We start from the raw sequence: 20,803 nt of genomic DNA, 5'->3' as shown, positions 1-20,803 counted from the left end.
AAATATCTTGTAGGAATATTTGATCTTTTATCTCATGCCTGTATCTTGTTCATTGAAAGTTCTCTTCTTCAATGTAGTTCTTTGGTTTGTGGATAATCTATATTTTCTGGCTTGCCTTCATCTCCTTTTCCCTCTCACTGTTCAGCAACACAGACTAATGAGCAGATGACTTGCAGAATTCTGTTTGTGAAAATGTATATAAAAAGAGTATATTTTTTCCATTCCTGCAATATGCACTAAAGGCTGATTCACTTTCCTATTTTAATTAGTCAGGAATCAGCTCTGCTTTTAAATATTATAGGGCTAATATTTCTTTTTCTCAGCACTAAAATGCACAAGACAAAGCAGTGATCTTAAAACTTTAAGTATTTAAAGGGAATGATGTTGCTCAGTGCTCAGCTCTCTGATGTGAAATAGCATTTCTCAGTAGCTGCTGCCTTTTCCATTTTGCAAGTAGTCAGTTTCCTACAATGTTTCAACAATGGATAAATGTTTGGTTTTATGCTTGCCTATTCTATTTATGCACACCTATCTGCTGAGGTGTGAGACTCTCAGAAAGGGTATGACTGGCTTGCATGGCCTTGATACTTATGAAGCACTGAATGGCTTGTCTTGTACCTTTCACAGCACAACAGATTAGAGAAAGACCATATGTACAAGCTTTTTAACTACTGTCATCTAGCAGCAGTATTCTCTGGGAACATAATACTGTTCAGTTTTTTCTCTTGCCACTTCATCCCTCCTCTTTAAACACCTCATAACATCAGGCACAAAATGGTAAGTAGTTTATGTTTTACAGATGTTGGAGGGCTTTTCAGACATGAATTTCAGTTTTTAGCCAATGACAAGAGGGGAGATGGTATATCCTCAAACATGGACTATGTTCCTCTGAAATTCTTTATGTATTGGGCTACTATGACAACGTATTTGGACACTTGCTTAATTAATACATAGCAGTATTGCATCTGTAAATTTAGTCTTTTACTTATAACCTTGACAGCATGAGTACAGAATAGATTTTAATGCTGGCTTGAAGCTGTCTTTATTAATTCTTTTCATCTCTGACTTCTCCAGGGACTAGCTATAGGATTCTGTTTAAATTGTACAACTTTCCCAGCTTTCTGCAAAGAAATGGGGCTTGTTAGACTCACCACAGCAAATACAACCTCACAAGACGCCACTTGAGCTTTTCTCAGATACACATTGCTCACCAGATGTTCTGGGATGCATGCTGAGACAGGACCTGGCAGATATTGGTCAAGAGAACCACACCAGAAAAATCTGAACTGATCTACATTGAGGTGTGAAATTTGTAAACAGCAGTGGAAAAGCATGCACAGCTGTGCTTAAAAAGATCATTTAATTTAATAAGCAGAACAACTGAGCTACATTGTATTGTAATGCACATTGCAGTAAGGTCCATTGGATTAAAGTCTTAGAGCAGTAAACTACAGAACATCTGCAATGAGGACAGCTATGAGGAGCATAGCTGTCCTGATGTAAACAAATACATAAAAATATTGAGCTTCTAGGAAAAAAGGTAATAAATTTCAAGAGATTTTAAACTGGCCTGATCTGACACACATGCCCTCTGATATTTTCAAAGTTAATTCTTGTTTCAATCAAGATGTCTTTTAGAACACAGTTAATTTTAATTTGCAGATTTCTCATGATCCTTCCCCGTTACGACTAATACTAAACTATTAAAGTGGCCGGTCTCACACTCAGTCAAAAGTACAAATCGCTAATTGTGTATTGTTATTGATTTTTCTTACTTCTATGTCTCCTATGATAGTGCCTTTTATTATCATACATATAATATTCTAATACCTTATCCTTCCATTTGTTTTAAACAAAAGCCTGCAAATAGAGTTTTCTTATCTTCTTTGATATTCCAAGTATCTTAGGGTTTATTGAAAATTGGTATTAAAATTCCAAAGGACTGCTCAGATTTCTTTTGAGATCTCTTTGTTCAAAGTAATCAAGAGCTCCTGATCAAAAGTATATGACATTACTGGCTTCTGTTTAATATCCTGTTGAGTTACTGTTGAAATGGAAAGTGTTTTATCACAGTCATGTTCTGACATGAATACTTGTTCTCTTTCCAAATACAGAACTATGCTGAGCACTATTCAGTATAAAAGATATGTGTACTGACATAGAGTTTACGCTGTTGACTGCTACTGGATTTTTGCACGACAATATTGATAACTCCACTGTTTCTACATTAATAGTGGACTTGTTAACATTTATTTACAAGAAATGAAAGAATCCTTTTTACTGCCTGTCATTCCACTGACTGATGATTAGGTGATTTATTTCCTTCCTGCATTTTACTGATTCCTAGCTTCTATTAGTTTGCTATAAAATTCTTTCCCACACCCATTATTTTGTTTTCTTACTATGCTTGCTATAGTTATCTTCACATTTACTGCTAGCTGAGCTGGATGTTTTTATATGTGTAATCTTTTTTTCCAGTTGTAATTCTAGCAGAACATTATCAAATTGTTCCAAACACCATCCACATTTCCTCCATCTAAAGTATTTCTGCCAGGGTTTTGACTCTTAATTATTTCAGGTCTACAATACTGGGGTTTTAAAGTAGCAAAGTGTTTATGTGTGTGTAAATACATCATTCCTTTGTCACATAAATTACAGAACGAAGATGATCATTTGTTGCATTTTAGTTTTGTAATCAATTTCTCTATCAGTCAGAATGTGAATTAAAACAGGCATCATGCCATGCAGTTGTCACCTGTGCCTGTGAGATTCTCTCTTTCTGTCCATTTCAGTGTAAATTCCCATTGATGGCAGTATCTTACTCTGGAATTTGGAGAACTCACAATGATGGGAGGTTATATTGTTTGGGGCTACTTTAAGCCTGTATTTCCTTCAATGATCCCAGTCATTTTCAGTGGTTCTGCTGTGAATGGCAACATGACTGCATGTCAGTCTTTGTATGGGATTTTATCCAGCCATATTAGTTTTTTTCCCCAGCCTGCTTTCCATCATTTCTGTCCAGCAGGGGTTTAGTGTGCATCTGCACTGCTTTTCACAGAATCATAGAATGGTTGGGGTTAGAAGGGACCTTTAAGATCATCTAGTTCCAAACCCCTGCCATAGGCAGGGCCACGTCCAGCTAGATCAGGCTGCCCAAGGGCCCATCCAACCTGGCCTTGAACACTTCCAGGGAGGGGACGTCCGAAACTTCCCTGGGCAACCTGGTCCTCAGCACACTCACTGTGAAGAATTTCTTCCTAACGTCTAATCTAAATCTTCCCATTTCCTATTTAAAGCCATTCCCCCTTGTCCTGTCACTACATGTTGCAATATACTGTTGATTTTATTGTGAAATAATACTTCTCTCCCACAGAAAAAAAAACAATACATGGCATGTCCCCCCAGGTTCTTTACAATTACTGCCAAAACTGTGATATAATGGTACCAAGTTGGCCTTGTTGATTTTCAATACTTCATAAAAAAAATCTAGCAAGTATTTAAGAAACTGACTATTTCCTAAGCTTCATGTTGTTCTCTAAAGGGCTTAAAGCCATTTTGATTTGTTACTCATGTTATCCAAGTTCCTAGTCTGCACCTGAGGTAATGGCCAATCTTAATTTGGCTCTCATTTTCTCCTTCCATAAATAAAAATAAATTCTAAGCAGCTGAAAACTTGTCTGTTTGTGCCAGTGGAAGACAAGGGGTTTCCTGCTTTAGTTATGGAATGTCTTGACATTGTTTATTCAACACCCTGAAATGTAACATAGGTGTAAATATTGTGGAACTCAATACAGATCCATGAACATTACTGGTATCTACAGTGTCATACTGACTCATGTTATTGAGTAAATGATGTAAATTGAACGAGATTTAAAACACCCAATATTTTTTAAATCATATTCAATGTTCAGAAACAAGTGGGAATAGCTTGACGACCTTCTTAATAAGACTTTAACCTGAATTTTTTTTCACCTCTTCATTTAAGTCATATAGGTTCTTTATTTTGTGTGAATGACTCTGCACCCTTATTTCATTATTCTCTGGATGTAGCTATTGTTAAGCCCCTACAATTTAGCACAGTTCAGCACATATTTCCAGCTGCTTACAGAAACACACTGGGGAAATTGCTTTAATATCACTTCACACTTACTAAAATACAAATTCTTCCAGAGCAAGGGTGTTCTATTGCCATGAATGAATAACTTTTAATCATAAAATGTACAAGTGAAAATTCAGTCTATTCAAGGATATTGTCAAAATGGTTTTGTATGACACTGCTTGTATTTGCATAACCATGTTGGGATTTGCATATACCATAGAAATGAGTATTAATAGGCATACAACTGCACAGAGTTGAAAACAGGAAATGTTGACAGCTTTATTTTTTCTATAAAACCTTATTTCTGATATACATTTCTACTATTTCTAATATTCTAGTACGTCTAATGGATTATTTCTATTTTTTAATGTATTCTAGAAAGTTCATGACTGCCTCAAAATACTTCTTTAAATTATGACACAATGCTGAAAGGAATTTACTAACAACTTTTTTCTCCTCTTCTAGATATTTTTAAATGCAGATACAATTCGTCTGGGAAATCTACCAATGGGTTCCTTTTCTTCCTCTTCCTCACCGTCCTCCTCCTCACCGAGCTCTTCAGCTCCTCGTCAGACTATCTATGAGCTCTGCGCCTGTCCCAATGGTAAACTTTACCTGTCTCCAGCTGGAGCAGGCTCCACATGTCAATCAAGTAGCAACATCTGCTTGTGGAGCTAGAATGACTCCAATTTATCCTCACACCAGAATAGCCTTTTGTTACTATCCCTCTGCTTCACAGTTCTGCTCGGTTTCACTTGTGACAAGTTCAATGCTTCAAACGGCCTGCAGAGCAACTTCTTCCAGTGTAAGCAGGAATACAGCGCTGCCTTCTCTTGTGGTTTGTGTTGCCACTCAACATAGAGATAGGAGTGAGATATTCAGAAATCAATGTATTCTCCATCAGGAAACCTGGAACATAATATCATCTTTTGTCCAAAAGGGAGAATTACACAGGTGCCTTTGCTACATGAAGTGAAGCACATAGTTCTGAATTTTTGCAGGACCTGGATATGAACTGCACATATATATATACACACAATACACAAACAAATTTGCCCAGAATCTGATGGTGAGATTAATTGGTTTCCCCTGTGTGATAAATACCTTTACTGTCTGAAAGCACAATTTTCCATTCATTTTTTTTGGATGTAAACTTTTATCCTTGAATTTTAAAATTTTGAAGCATTGTGTGATGCTTGCTTTACTAAATTCAATTAAGTAAATGGTTTTTAACACAAAAAGAGACAGAATCCCTCCCTGACTTTGGTTTCTTTAAGTGTGTTGTTAATCTTTGTCTACAAAGTCTAAGGTTTTGTACACTAAGTAAATTTTGGAAATCCTCAGCAATATTACCTTTTAAAATTAAAAAGACATCTGCTCTTGTTTGTCAGATTTGAATGGCCTTATATAGTATTTTTGTGGCTACTGCATGTGAAGCGATTGCTTTAAGTAGAACATACAGTTTCTGGAAAATAACAAGGTAAAGAGGGAAATACAGATCTGTTTGTTGATCAGTGTGGTACTGTTCACAAGGTATTTATAATTGGCAAATGCCAAAAAAAGATAAAAACCTTCACAGTTACATCTTGTCCATTTCCTAGCTGTGTCTAACTGCTACCATTTGAACACAGTACAAACATTAGTACTAATGTAACACATAATGCTGAGAAGCAATGAACTAACAATTGGTATGATATTCACATTTATTATTCTCTTTTGTTTATTGTCCGCTGCTAAGATTTTCAAAGTAATAATAACATATAGAAAACATATGAAATGACACTTGATATTAAAAAGTACATTGATATTACATTGACTTTATCAAGTCTGTGTTTAAATTATGCAGCCCTATTTGCACTCAGAATTCACTACTGACTTCCTTTTTTGAGAAGTCTGATGTGGGATTTCTTTCCCAGATCTATATTCATACTTATCTGGCTTGGTTGGTACTTGGAATCTTCTAAGAAGTGTTTTGGTATGCTGTTAGTAAAATTATGATAACATTGATTAACAAGAGTATCTTCGAACTTGCAGAACCCAAGAATGTAAAACAGTATAAAAATGTTTCCTATTGTGAAAGATGGCTTGATTACACGAGGTAAGTGTGCTTTACAGTTCTGCCCTTTAAATTACATCACCTGGCATGTAGCTTTAAGGGCTTCTGAATGTAAGACAACCAATATAATGATGACATTTGCAAGGGAATTCTAAAGCCAGGGCAGACAGTGCAAGGTGGGTATTTCTACGCAATATTTTGTTTTTTCTTGGTGAAAAAAAAAACGAAATTGAGCATGTTAAAACTGTGGTTAACTTTGTACTTTATTACCACCTAATAAGATTTATTTTGTTTTCACTTCAGTTGAAATTCACTCCTATGCACCAGACCACTGCTTGACCGGTGCTTGCCTTTCTATTAGCCCTCTTCAGAGGTGTGAATTTCACTTCATAACAGGAATTATATACTTCTTTTTCCTACTAGTTAAAAGAAGACTTAAAATTGATTATTTTATCTCCTCAATAAAAGGCTGTTAAGAATTTTATTCTTTCACTTGGAAAGAAAATATATTAGAATTGCAAGAAAATATATTAGAAGCCTGAGGATTTTTAGTAGGAGGTGCAGAAAGATATGAATGACAAAGAAATTGATAATAAAACATTAGAAAGTGTAGCCATAAAATATGTTCTTAAAACTGCAAGGAAGTAGATGTCTTTTTCTTATGAACACAAGTAATAGAATGGTGGTGTGAAAGTCATGTGGATAAATAGTATTTCAGGAGAAGTATAGATCTGTATGAGGACACATCTAAATGTATTCATTATCTACACAAACCTACATACACTTGTTGCTTAAAAGATGAACAAACAGGTTATAGTGACTAATCTTTTTGATGAATTAAATTGTGACTTCTTACAAACTGCACACAAGTAGACTAAGATTTTTTTTTCATCCTCAAATAAACCCACAGGATAGCTTGCAGCTATTTTGTAATTGATTTTCCATTGAGGTTTTCTTATTTGTTTTCTCTTCACCTTACGTGATTACTTACCCGTAATATGTACAAAAAAAGATTTCTGACCACAGGATGGAAAGACCCAACCTTTATAAAACTTACACAAACTTAAGTGGGAACAGGCAGGTAGGAAAAAAACCCAAATCTTTCATGATTACATTCATTTTTACAACAAGGCTGGAATAATTTACGATTTAGTATGAAGAAAACTCAGGGCAGAGATGCGAGTGGCACATTGAAGTCAACACAACCAAGTTAGTTAACCCACATAGCTCTGCACTGTCAGGATTTTCTTGCTTGTAGTCCCTTCAGTCTGAAGTAGAAAGTATTCAGTACTCAGCAGAGCTTCAGCAACCTATGAGATGGCATAACACATTCTCATAACGTCTTAATATTCTGATAAATTTCATAATATTGATATTTTACTTTAAATCCATTGACAACTGTAAAAAGGGGACAATCTCATTTTTTATTTTAGAGAATGTTTCTAGCCCACATGATTTCAGAGAGTACTGAAAAAGTGATTTCAACACATTTGGAGAACTAGAACATTAAATGATCTGTAGATAGTGCCATCATTCCTGAGTTGGAGGAGAAACGGACTGAGTCCACCTGAATGTTTGGAGCTGGCAATAGTGAAAACCTTAATAGTAGAGCTCTTCCACTTATAGTGTGCCCTAAAAATATCCCATGATGTCATTTGAAATAGAAGGAAGCTAGAAGATCTCAGCGTGACAATCAAATTAAAACATGGAGCCATAGCTGTGCTATTTCAATGCTGGTTTTATAATGCTGACATCATTGTGTGCAAAGACCTAGGAAATTTTCATATTCTTTTTCTCCCCTTCCTGGCCCTGTCAAGTTATTTCAGTCTTTGTAGGCCATTTATAATATCTAACTTTTAGCTGATGATTCAGGCCAAGCTGATGTTTGTCTAGGTAGAGTGCTTATCTGACTGAGTATTTTGATTGTGTATTTTAGAGAAGAGATGTCACTTCTTATTGTGGTTAGGGCAAGAATCTCCCACTAAAAACTCACTCTGTTGTGACAATTGTAGGGAAATATCAAAGACCTTAGGGTATTTTTAAATGTTAATATTAGGGCAATTTTTTTTTAAAAAAAAATCGGTGATTAAAATATTCCTCTGAGGTTTATTTTAGTACATGGATACATATATCAAACAGAGATTCTTTTTGTACTAGACTGTTTGTATGGGAACCACTAAGATGGCATTGCAGCTGTTTGACTTCTTCAGGGCTATCCTTATGAAAACAAAAAAGTACATGAGAAGACCTTATGAGCTACATATATTTAGTATATCCAATAGATTTGTCCTCTGTAAAAATATTTGTGTCATGATATTATAGGATACTGTCTCTTTCTTGTTTAAAAAAGGAAAAATAAAAGCATCAGCCAACCTCTCCGAGCACTGTTAGCTGTATGGTTTTGTATTGCAGTTCATTCATTGGTTAGGTGACAAGACCAAAGACTGACACTTCTATTGTATCTAACACTATGACACTGCTGCTTCTACTAATTCTGTTGGAATGAAGAGATGACAAGTTGTAATTACAACATGAAATTGTAACATAGTTTAGATTTGTGCAGCATTTTGAGCTGTAGATTGTTCACTTTTTTCCAGGGTTTAAATTTTTTGTCAGTGTGGTGCAATCACATTATTGTTCATGCATAGGAAGATTTTTGGTGTTCTAAGAAAACAAAGAGTGCGTATTCCAAAACACGCCAAGACATTGCTTGTTTCAACTAAGGTTATACTGTTTTGCTTGCAAAGCAGTGGCTTGATTGTATTACAGAATTCACTTTAAACCATTTTAGATGCAGAGGGCTATTAAGTCCAGGTTGAAGACAGCCATAATTGTCTAGAAGGATTTAGGTAGGGGTGTTTTAAGGTATTAAGTCACTAACACCACGTATGATTTTTGTGGATATTTTTCAGATTCTAAATCATTGTCTAAATAAATGTAATGCATATGTAAGTCAGATGAAGTTTGAGCGTCATATTGTTTCAATCAGTACTCAGTAAAAGTCTGCAAACCATTTTTGTTTTGTAACCTTCATGTCAATGATTTTCTTATGTATATAAATATATAAAAAGATGGGAACTATTTTCTTACACATACTATGCAATATGTTTGTAAAACTGCAATATTACCAAAATTACAAAAGCTGTGCTTTTGTACTCTCTTGATTTATGTAAAACAAATCTTTTTTCTATTTAATTATTCTATGTGACTTCTAATTGTAGATAACATTATTCAAAAGCATTATGCTGAAACTTTAAGGTTTTTTTTTTATTTTCCTTGGATTTTTTGTTTTATGAAAATAATAGCAAGGTTTTGGAAGTTGGAAATTGCTTTTTCTTGGAAAGCTGGAACTTTTACAGCCTGTAATTAATACAGACAGTTTTAAATCTCTCATGTATTTCTTTCATTTGTTCTTAGCATTTTCATCTGGTGCTACTATATAATCATAAATATATGTTATAAACAAAGTAGGAAACATATCAGAATTCATTTCAAAAATAATCAAGTGGGAATTTTCTAAGACTGAGCAAAAGATGTAGGATAACTGATGAGAAATTTTTAGATTTTCTGTATATTTTTATTTGATAGATTTTTTTGTTAGTGTGCATTTTCTGACTTCTGCCTATGTTTGCCATAAGGTATTAGCTTTAATTTATTTTTCAATTTTTTGTCCTCATATACAATATACTAGAGTTTTATTTAAAAATGATTTTGAAAACAACACACTGCATTTAAATGCAATAGTTATGCTAAGCAAATCCAATTTTAAAGAGGTATACATCTACTGTAAAAGTATATTACACTATCAAGTTCTATTGTATCTTGCCAGAATGAGCATAAACTGTATATTTATGTTTAAACTGCATCAATTTACAAGCCACTGGCCAATTACACAATTACAGGGTCATGTAAAAGGTCTTGTGGTGATGTCATCAATGCAAACAAATCCTATTTATTCAGTTCTGTTAGCAGCACATCCTCGCACAGAGGCCTGACAAAAAGTAGTGTGACCATTTGAGTTGTTTGTTTACATGGACTTCCTTGACATTATACTATAACTTCAGCAATATCCACAGTAGCCAGACAGTAGCTAGCTGCATATTGCCTACAAAAATTTGCTCTTCTGTACAAAAGAAATGTTTGTAAAGAACTATCGGTAATGTAGGTCTTGCTGTCGCAAGTGACTGAAACACAAGAGCTGATACAGCAGGAAAATGTAGTTTTACCCATTTTATTCAGGTTTGGAATAGTCCAATCCAGGGAAACCTAGTGATAATTAAAAATAATTAGCTGATATAGTGACAAAAATCCACCATAAACATTGTGTTGATTCACAACAGTCCACACCCAGACTAGAATTTAATACAAGCTCTCTGTACAAAACGGTCCCTGAAACTTTCAACTGACATTCAGATTACATTGTTTGAATTCAGAAGTATTATTTGATCTTTAACCAACACATTTCTTATGCAGGCCAGTACCAGGAAAACTTTCAGAAGAACCAAGGTAAAAGCGTATATTGTATGTCTGGTCTGATTAGTCTCAACATTACATATACCATAATTAAGCCCACCTTTCTTAGCTAAGTCTGGGGAAAATTTAAATGCTTAAGGGCCATTGACCATTTTAAGGAGTGTCCGGCTCTTCCAGTGACTCAAATTCTTACATGTTTAAACACTGAGAGTAATTTATGTTTAAAAAACTTGGCCTTTGACTTAATCAAATTCCCATATTGCGCAACTTGATCTGAAAAGTAAAGGTGCCTTTTAATCCTATCTATACCTCCTTGTTCGTGAGACCTGTGAGGGAGAAGCTCAGTTTCCAGCATCCTCTAGAGCACACTAAAGAAGAGGATTTAGACATTAGAGAATCATTCCTGAAGACAAGCCATTTGGTTTTCTGTGCTTTATGGTATGTTGGGAGATTGCATTTAGTCATTCTTCACCACTGAGAGATCTTCTTCCTAGCACAGTAGCCTATTTCTAAGTACATGTTTCAGAACTATTCCTAAAAAAATGCATCATTTTCTTTCTAGATGATATTTTACTCAGTTTTCTTGTCCCAAACCCTACCACAGTTACTGGAAGTAAAATCCTTCCACTTAACTTCAGCCCACACTTACCTCTTCAGCTGAGGTTCAGTTGCTCCCCTTACCCTTCTGCTGTCTTCCCAAACAACAAAAGAATAGACAGCAGAAAGGATTTAGCTAATTCTCTTTATCAGGCTCCTTCCTATATAACTTACTGAAACTGTATTGAAGGGGAAGCTTCCGCCAAAGAGGAAGACTACCTTCTTTGTGAAAACAGAAGTTATATAGAAGGAAAACAAACACAGGTAGATATTATTTTTAGTCTGAGTTACTAGAATGAACAGTGGAAGTTTTTGACTCTTAATAACTTTTAATCTAAGTTTGATCATTCAATGAATGTACTTAGAATACCATAAAATTAATATGCAAACTATCCTGTCCTGTCATGCTTTGCATAGAAAAGTAATCACTGAGCTCATTATTTGTCCACCTCCACTAATGCATTTATTTGCTGCTACAAATTTAAAAGGAAAAAAAAGACCTAAAATGTTAAATACTATGTATCTAACAATCAAAACACCCTACTAATAACAGAATATAGTTCCTATAGCTCCTGGGTATTATTGTCATTCATCCTAGGTAAATTAAAGATCTGATTTCTTTTTGAGTGGCATGTCTTTCTGTACTTCTGTTACAGAACAGTTACTAGACTCCTCTCTAGGCCTAAGAGTAAGTAAGAGAAATGATCAGAAAGTCACATAGAGATGAATAATTTTTTTTGTCTTTACATCCATGGAACTTTCTTTTTCCTTTCTTTTCCTGAACCTTTTGAAGGGAGAACAGCAGAAACCTAGTATATATATTTTTGTATAAATTTTGTACCTCTCAATCAGTCAGTAACAGTGCAGTCCCTGCACAAGTATCTGTGCTTAGAACAGAAAGAGCTGAAAATTGGCCAGTACACTAGAGTGGAGTCAGACGCTACAAAGGTGATAGCAAATACCAACAAATTCCATTTCTTTGGATTAGACCTTAAATGGTGGTTAAATGTTTCTGCAAATACAATATGACTTTTTACAATGTATTTTTAAAATGTGTCATTAGCATCAATATAATTTTCCCTCTGAAAATTGTTCCCACTTCTAACTACAAGTACCACTTTGAACCCCACACACGAAGAGCTCTAAATGATTGTGCAGTCTTCACTCATTTGTCAAAAACAAAGTAACAAATTACAAGATGTCCAAGATGAGTCATAAAACAAAATGGAAAAAAAAAGTCTATTGCCCCTATGTTTTCACATTTTGGTCCAGTATTTCACTTGTGATGGAAGAGTTGAAAGCAACAACTTGGTGGAAGCAATAGATTCAATATTTCTGATCTTCCCAGTAAAGAGACTTTGCAGACCACACTGGCTCCCTTCCCTCTGCCACAGCAGAGTTAAATTAGATAAATGAAACCTTATAATTGGGGTTTGACTTTGTTACATGGTCTATCATTAAAATTCTGTAATTTTATTTCTGAGTTTAAAGGGGAGAGAAGAATTAGATAGCAGCTCCTAAAGCTGACATTATTCAGTGCTGTACAGAGTGGGTTATTGTTCAAGACAACCATTGCTGCAAAAATGAAATGCAGAGGGGGAAGGGAGCATACGAGCAAATCATTAAACAGAGAAAGAGCATGGGAAGAGAATAAATACATGGAAAAAAAAGGGACAGAGAATGGTATTAGAAGATGTTTACAGTTTAAAGGAGAATAAAATAATTTTGTGTTAAAATTTCTCTTTACCTCTCTTGCCTCATCAAAAATATCATGCTCAAAGTGCAGGAAGTAGAGGAAATTCTTCAGGATGCCATTGATTCAGAAATTATCTCCAAGACCAGAAACGTCCTATTGATAAATAAAAGATAGTACAGACAATATAAGAATACCTCTGTTGCTACTCTGACTGTGATGACAGGCACAGCTGTGAAACCTGTAAGCTATGGAATCTAATAGAAGACGAAAGGACACTCTGGGAAGAAGGGAGTCACTGAGGCTTACATTAGCCTACAGTGCTATAAATAGATAACAGGTGGAGCAAGAGTTAAGAAATGGAGAACGGTCTATAGGTGGGGTTATGTGTCTTGAGAGGCTTTTGAGGTAAGACTGGACTGTAAGGCATTTTCTTATTTTTCTTCTGCCTCTCCCTCAAAAACAGAATCTTGGAGTAAGTGTTGACTTCTACTGTGATTTGTTTCACAACACTCAAGAAATGAAATGTATATACATATAGAAAAATACATAAGAAACCAGGCCTACTTACAAGCACTGCAGAAACAGCAGCTGCTTTCTTGTATGATAAAAGGTAGACTCACCAGCTAAAGAAACAGGTGAAAGCTTCTGTTTGAGTTTTTTTAAAGACATAATACATTTATGTCTACCCACATCACATTTCAGTTTTAGAGCCCAGATGAGTCCTCTTCTTATATCACCTTGTAAAGAAATTGTTTCTATCTCTACATATGAATTAGATCGTATGCAGTGCAAATTTTACGTAAGGGTGTTTACTCTCTTCGATGACTATTGCCACCTCGTCTTCACGTTTCCTAGGATAAACTGCTGGACGACAGTAGACCCTACTACAATTCTAGTATTAAACTATTGATACTTCTATTTTTCTTTGGGAAAGTTGAAGACACCATGCCAGCTCTTTCTACAGTGCTGTGATAATAAAAATCTCTTCTCATATATGTTAGGATATATTTGTGAGCAAGTCACCACACAAACAGATTCCTTGAGCTGCTTCCCAAAATGATTTATTTATTTACCTCCAGTTTCCAAAATCTTGCATGGCTTTAATACAATGTGGAGTTTATCATTTTTTGTTTAACTGTAGTACATCATGTACTTTTTAAGATATTTATATATCTTAACCACAAAACTTTATTAATGGCCATATGTTTCTGAGAACTGAAAGGGAAAAATACATTTAAATCACATTGTCTCACATTTTTACAGAACAGTATAATTTTAGTTGATTAAAGTAGTTTTCCTGTCTATTTTAGGAAACCTAACAAGCAAATATTTAATGAAATTTGACACTGTACATTTTGCCTAACAGATATCACTTCAGTTAGACTATTGTGATGAGAAAGTATTTACATTCCAAAGAAAAATTTCTAAATGGTGTATTATTCCCTTTTAGAAGTATATAATGTATTATCATGTTGTGAAGTATGACAAGTTAAGTTATATCAATTTTTAAATAAATGTAAATAAAACTCTTTAGCATAAACTTCTGTGAAATGTGCACCTTCAATTTATTGAACTTCTCTAATAACATAATTAATCTGGAAAATGAGTTAAGTTACATGCTAATCCTTTTCATATTTGATGTTGTTTTCTCTTGTCTCACATATCCTTTATATGAGTGAGATCTGCTTTCTGATGTTTGGAACATTTTTTTGTGCAGAGTTGATATGTTTTTGTTCTATTATTTAATGCATCTCAGCTCACCCTTTGGACTTATTTATCTGGATGCAGTTTTGTCACTACACAACATTTAGGTTAAACTTTTTCAAAGCTGTGAATATTTATTTAACTGTAAGTATGCAAGTCATTCCAATAATCTTAAAGTAACTTCTCAAGTTTGAAGTTAGAAGCACAAAGAAATATATTGCTGGATCAGTCTTCATAAATCAAGCTAAGTAAAACAGTACCCTGGAGGTTTAAAAATTACTTACCTTAAAATAGTGAAGGTGAAAGACTATTCTGAATATTCTATGGTGCTTCACTTTTGCCTAGTTTAGTTGAGTAAAGCCTCTCTTGAGAAGGTCCATCAATCAATATTTTGCTTTTCAGATCTGCTTTTGACCTCTATCCACCACTCTGTGTCTGCATCAGGGCCATTTTTAGTTCCGATATGAATTGTATAAGCATCTATTATGTTGAAGGTGTTTTGTGCAAGTCCTAAAAAGCCCTGCTGACTTTATATTAACATCCTTTATTATGTCTTTGTGGATAAGCGCCATCAATCAGCAAAGTGAATTGGTAGCATTTGGCTGTGTTTCATGTATTCAGCTGTAGAAATTATCTGCCTTTGAAGCCTTGAAACATGGATAAAACCTTTACCCTGCCCATAAGAGGCAAAAGCATCTTGATTCCACAGTTCATCTGCTACAGTGCAGTTTGCTCATCCTTGTTTGCTCATCCTGATGGTCTTGTACTAAAATTGTCTTCCCAGACACATTGGATGGTGCGAATGCACATCATCAGGCAATGAGCACCCCTCAACTCCACATACTAGGCTGAAGAAAATCAATTTAAATTCTCAAAAGATGAAGGTAGTGCAGATGGCCACTGTATATTGCCAGCTGTTCCACAACACTGGAGTCTTTGAGAGGGATTTGAAATACAAACAAGAAATTGGTTTGTAAATAGTAACGAGCTACTGAGCTGCATGACTGCCCTATTTATTATCATGGGACACAGAAAGGCTAAGACAAATGGAGAACAGTATTTTCTTCACACCTGCAATAATCAGTAATCATAGCATGGTGGAAGGGAGAAGAGGAAGTAAATAACAGGTTTCACAGTGTTGCCCCTGTGAAAATGTCAGCTTTGTAGTATAAGATTTTGTATGGGAAGATACGGCTATCAGATGTGTAAGAATTGATGAGTCTATCTGTCAGCTGAACTCTGGGGAGAATAATTTTCTGAGAAAAATTTTAGTTACGTGTTTTCAATCACAGTGATTGCTCTGTTCATGGCTTCTTGTTGTCTACCCATTAGGCTCCTAGATGCTTAGGACTATTTCTGTAAAAGTCTGTAGCAAATACTAATATTGTGAAAGTTCTCCTGGTTAATGGCCTAACCTTCTCAAGTTTAATAAAAGAACACATGGAAGAAATGCTTCATTTTAATAAGCCTAGTTTAAAGGTCTTGCCATAATTCTAAATAAAATTATCCTAGTCACCCTTTAAATAAAACACCTCTAGATATCACTCTTGTTAGCATTCCCATTGGACTTCTGTGGACTCTGGAGAAAGAAAATACCAAATCAACGCACTTAGACAAAGCAATGTCCAAGTCTACATCAGGCCAATGTCTGGCAGTGGCAGCAGGGGATAGTGTTTAAGGACAGCAAGGGAATCTGGGCAATTTACGCAGCTCCTTCCCCACAGACTCCTCTAGTATTCACAGTTGTAGTCCCTGCCTTGCACCTTTGGTATCAGTTTATGGATCTGTTGTCTGTGTCTGTAATCCTTCAAATTTCCTGACATAGCTGGTTTTTTGTGGTGGCAAGTTCCAAATGTTCATCACCTTCTTCTCAAGTAAGAGTTTTCTTTCATCTGTTCTAAACTGATACTCAAATAATTTCACCAGGGGCCCCTAGCTCTGCTTCAGTGGGATTTAGAATAAAATAAAATGCAATATTTCACCTACAATGATCATGTAGTCCGACTGCCTGACTAGTCCAGAGAGGACCCAAAGTTGAAGTGTGCATTCTCCAAACGCGTCTTAAACACTGAGATGCTTGGGACATCGACCACCTCTCTAGGAAGTCTCTTCCAGTGCTTGATAAAGAAATGTTTCCTGATGTCAAGTCTAAACCTTCCCTGATGCAGCTATTTGATGGATAATGGCTCTGCAACCACTTTATCTGCCACCATAAATGTTAAACTTGACCCTTTCAGACTTTTCCAAACACTCTTCAGACTGAAAACTCACAATCTTCTTTTCAGTTTCTTCTTATAATGCTCCAGAACTCTCAGATAAATCCCATGCAGTCCTTGTCACTGACAAACACCTCAATTTAGTTGGTCTAGTACTTCTATATCTGTTATACTTCTCCAGTAACATAGCCCCTCTGACCTCTGTGCTAACAGAGGATGCATTGAGCGTGGGAATATCTCCAGTGCCAGCAGCAGTAACGAGCTTGCTTGCCCCATCCTGTATCATATACTTGTAGTTCTGGTATAGAAGCATTTGTAAATTTTGCCCTTGTTCCACTGTTTGACATTGCAAATGCCAGTCATCCAGCCCGGCTAGCAGTCTGGTTTGTCTAACTACATTTATTGTGATTGTGATGTTTATGCCCTCCTGGCTTTTCAGAGACGTACCGAACATTAACCACACCTTCTCAGGGGTCACATCAGTCTGAACCAGGTGTTCTTATGTGCCTGTTGGCTTTCATCCAGCTCCTAGCATTAATACTCCTCTACGGCTTTTTTAATTTTCAGTTCCAGCAGACTGGCTCCAGTTCAATTAAAGTGCAGTCTTAATGGGACCACCAGGTTTTTTTTTTTTAAATATATTGCTCTCAAAGTGTTGCTGCGAACGGTACGCATGTTCCTCTGGCATTGTTCATCTGTCTTGACTACAAGGGTCATACACACTCCAAGGTTCTAGACTTTCTACAGGTTCAGATAACCAACCTCCTCAAAGCATAGGAATCAAGATTAGCTAGAAAGCAAGAAAAATAGGGTCTTAGACCATTGTTTGGACCTTTTGATCACTTTTTCTAAACCTCCATTAAAAAGACACCACTTTTAGTTTTGTTTGAACATTTTGTAGTTCAGCAAATTCTGGCTATAAATAACTGCTGGCTGTAGTTGTTCCTTTCCTAATAATTATTTTTCTGATTTTAGTTTGCTTATCCTTATATTCTTAAAATGTTAATTGCAATAGAAGGTGTCACCCATTGTCAGCTGGCAAATTCAGTAAGTGAAGACAAAAAAGATTTTTTTGCTGTTGGAGAAAAGGGAGTTTTAAAAGAAAAAAATAATACATTTGGAGAATATTGAGGGAGATCTAGAGGATATTGGAAGAAATTTTGTATTTTTGGGCATCTTGCTGAATTTTTCACTTTCCATGTGCCTGACTAAGTATTCATATTCTGCTTGGTCCAGTGGGGTTTCCAGCCCTATCAAACTCAAGGAAGATTTATCTACCTGACTAACTCAGAAAATGTTTCCAACTCTTATCAGTGCAGCCTATCTTCTTGTCCAACCAATTGTATAAAGGTCAAAAAGTGATTAAAGGGCTATGTGAGACTCCAGGAGGGTCTGCTGAGTGTTTAGTAATCAGTGCTTGGAGTTGTTGCAGCTGGTGGCTTCTTCCTCCTGCTTGGCTTCTGCCTTCCCCACTAGATTTGACTTCAGTTCCTAATCAAGTTCTCAGTCCTAGTTATCACGTTGGCTTTTACTACTGACTTCTGATGCAGTTGTGCTCTACATCAAGGTGTGCTTCCTGCCGTCACTGTAACATGTGGAGCAGCGTGGTAAGTACTCTTGGAGCAAAGGGAATTGTCTACCAGCAGGTGCCTTGTGGCTGATGCCTCCTCCGGATGAGACCTCTCCAGGGAGGTGAATAGAATTCGTGTGCAGCAGTCTAGAGTGTTAGACGTTGTAGCTGAGAAAACAAACAAACAAACAAACCAAACTTCTGCCTATTTTTTTTGATCCAAAAATGTTTGTGTCTTTATAAGTTCAAGTTCTGCTGAAAGTCTAATAATCAGAAATCATTGCAATACATTGTTTGGTGTTTTCTGCATGGAGAATTTTTGATTTATTTTCCATTATTGAGGACCGCCATAAATACTTTGCCTTCTCTTAGCATTTTACTATGGTTCCAGTCTTAGGAACAAATGTGTAAGTTTTAATTGCTGGGAGGCAACAATCATCAGTAATTTTTATAAGACCACTCACAAGGTTAACAGCGAAGTGACCAGTATAAATATTAGTAAATGACTTTATAACGCCTGGACTACAAGCTCTACCTTAATTCAGAGAATTAAAATAATGTCTAATTGTTAAGACCAATTTTCTTCTTAATGCCTTCCATCTAGTCTTAAGACCTACTCTGAATTATCTTTTTAAAAAGTCAAGAAAATTTAGATGAAGCTAAAACAAACAAAAAAAAATCTGTAAAAGATTGAAGGACCACAAGCTTTAAAGGGAAGAATGTTGTTTTTCTAGTGATGTCAACCTGATGCCTCCCAGTGAACTTTAAAAATAGAAAAACAAGGGGTAGTTAATTTGCAATTAGCAATTAGCAAATTAACAGCCCTTATAGTTATTACTTTAAGTAAGGCATTGCATATTTATAGCAGCTTTGGAAACATGTTTTTAATATCCTATGAACTACATTTTATGCAAAGGTTGCTCTTTCATATTTAGTAAGAATAATTATCAAAGGCTGGGTGGAGGGAGGAAATCGTCGGAAACTCCTGTCATTATTAAGAGTCAAATACTTATCTTCTAAGTGTAAGAGTTTTTTACACGTCTACCTTGTCAACTTATATGAGAATCATTAGCATTCATTGTTTTCAAATAAGGATGAACAAATTTCAAGGGTTTAAATTTTGGGGAAGATATACAAGACCCCTAGCACACAGATATGTTATCATATTTTATCCTGATTATTTGGGAATGTTGTTCTCTTAGAATGAGGAAGATTTATTAGAGAAGACCTTTTTTAATAACTTCTTGTTGGTATTTTTAAAGGATATCTGCATTAGTCCATTTTTTGTATAGATATATAAAATAATTTCATAAAGCTCTGGACTATTTCCTTAATAGAAGAAAAATTTGTTGCTCAGAGAAAACCAGGGGGGTGATAATCCAACCAAAATTATCACTTGATGTAGTGATACAAAGCAAAATCCAGAGCTAGTCAAGTAAAGCAAAACCCAGTAAGTTCACTGCATGCATAAATATTTATGCCAAATGCAAAAATTTGTGATCAAGTTTTGCATTTAAGATTATCAAAGTTTTTTCACTGATTCTCCTGCTCATGTGGTTGGTTTTTCTTCATCACAAAGTGTATGTGCCCTTGTTTGCAGTGTTACAGATTCTTACTTAGGTAATTTGATATAAAGCTTACACTGTAGCACATAGTACATTAAATGTAAATAAATTTGTTACTTGGCATTTATGAATTTGGTAAGAGGCTTAGAATTTTATATAGCCTGATCACTTCTTAACTAATTAAAGAGTTTCTATTAAAATAAAATTCAGAAATACAAATGGTATTGCAGTTATGCTCACCATTATTTATGAAATCTATTGTCCTTAGGTATCTTAAATTGTATTTTTTAATATTCTGATTGGTAGGCTTCAAAAATATAGGGATTACAGCTTAACAGGTGTCAGCTAATACCATGCTTGAGTGCTGCAAATAGCCCAAGGAGTATATTTGTACCTAATTGTCTACACTCCAGAGCACAACAGCTGCCACTTGTAGCAAATGCATCATCTGACTGACAAGATTCTCCAATGTGTTGACAAGCTTTTCTGGTGCAGCTGATTGTATGTGATTGTACTTGGCATAGCTGCATATCCTTAATAGACGCTTTTATCATTGCTCACTGAACATTGGAATACTTTGGTCAGCAGTTTATTATGCCAGCTATAAGGTACTATCAATCAGCTAAAAAAATTCATTAAGATGACTGCTTACTGGACTATGTAAAATGAATCATTGATCTTAATGGGATAGTATCCACATGTCAAAGATGCTCTACAGTGAGTGGGAACAGCAGCCTTGTCAAGAAGTCTTTACTCAGAGAATGGGGTCTTTCCTAATCCTTATGGGTAATTCCACTAGTGTTGGGCTGGTACATGATTTGGTGACC

General features: G+C 35.4%; 1 protein-coding gene across 1 annotated transcript in view; it reads left to right on the top strand.

Annotated features, from left to right (window-relative positions):
• Positions 1 to 14,338, top strand: part of SGCZ (sarcoglycan zeta) — a 413,634-nt gene extending 399,296 nt beyond the window's left edge. The window contains exon 8 of the mRNA XM_009569840.2: positions 4,565 to 14,338. Coding sequence (XP_009568135.1) covers positions 4,565 to 4,777 — 213 coding nt within the window. The 3' untranslated portion in view covers positions 4,778 to 14,338. The remainder of the gene's footprint in view (positions 1 to 4,564) is intronic.
• The last annotated feature ends 6,465 nt before the right edge of the window (positions 14,339 to 20,803 follow it).

The sequence above is a fragment of the Cuculus canorus genome, chromosome 4 (assembly GCF_017976375.1).
Source record: "Cuculus canorus isolate bCucCan1 chromosome 4, bCucCan1.pri, whole genome shotgun sequence".
Lineage (NCBI taxonomy): Eukaryota > Metazoa > Chordata > Aves > Cuculiformes > Cuculidae > Cuculus > Cuculus canorus.
Note: the sequence above shows the minus strand (reverse complement) of the source record. Positions and strands in the feature narration are given on the sequence as shown.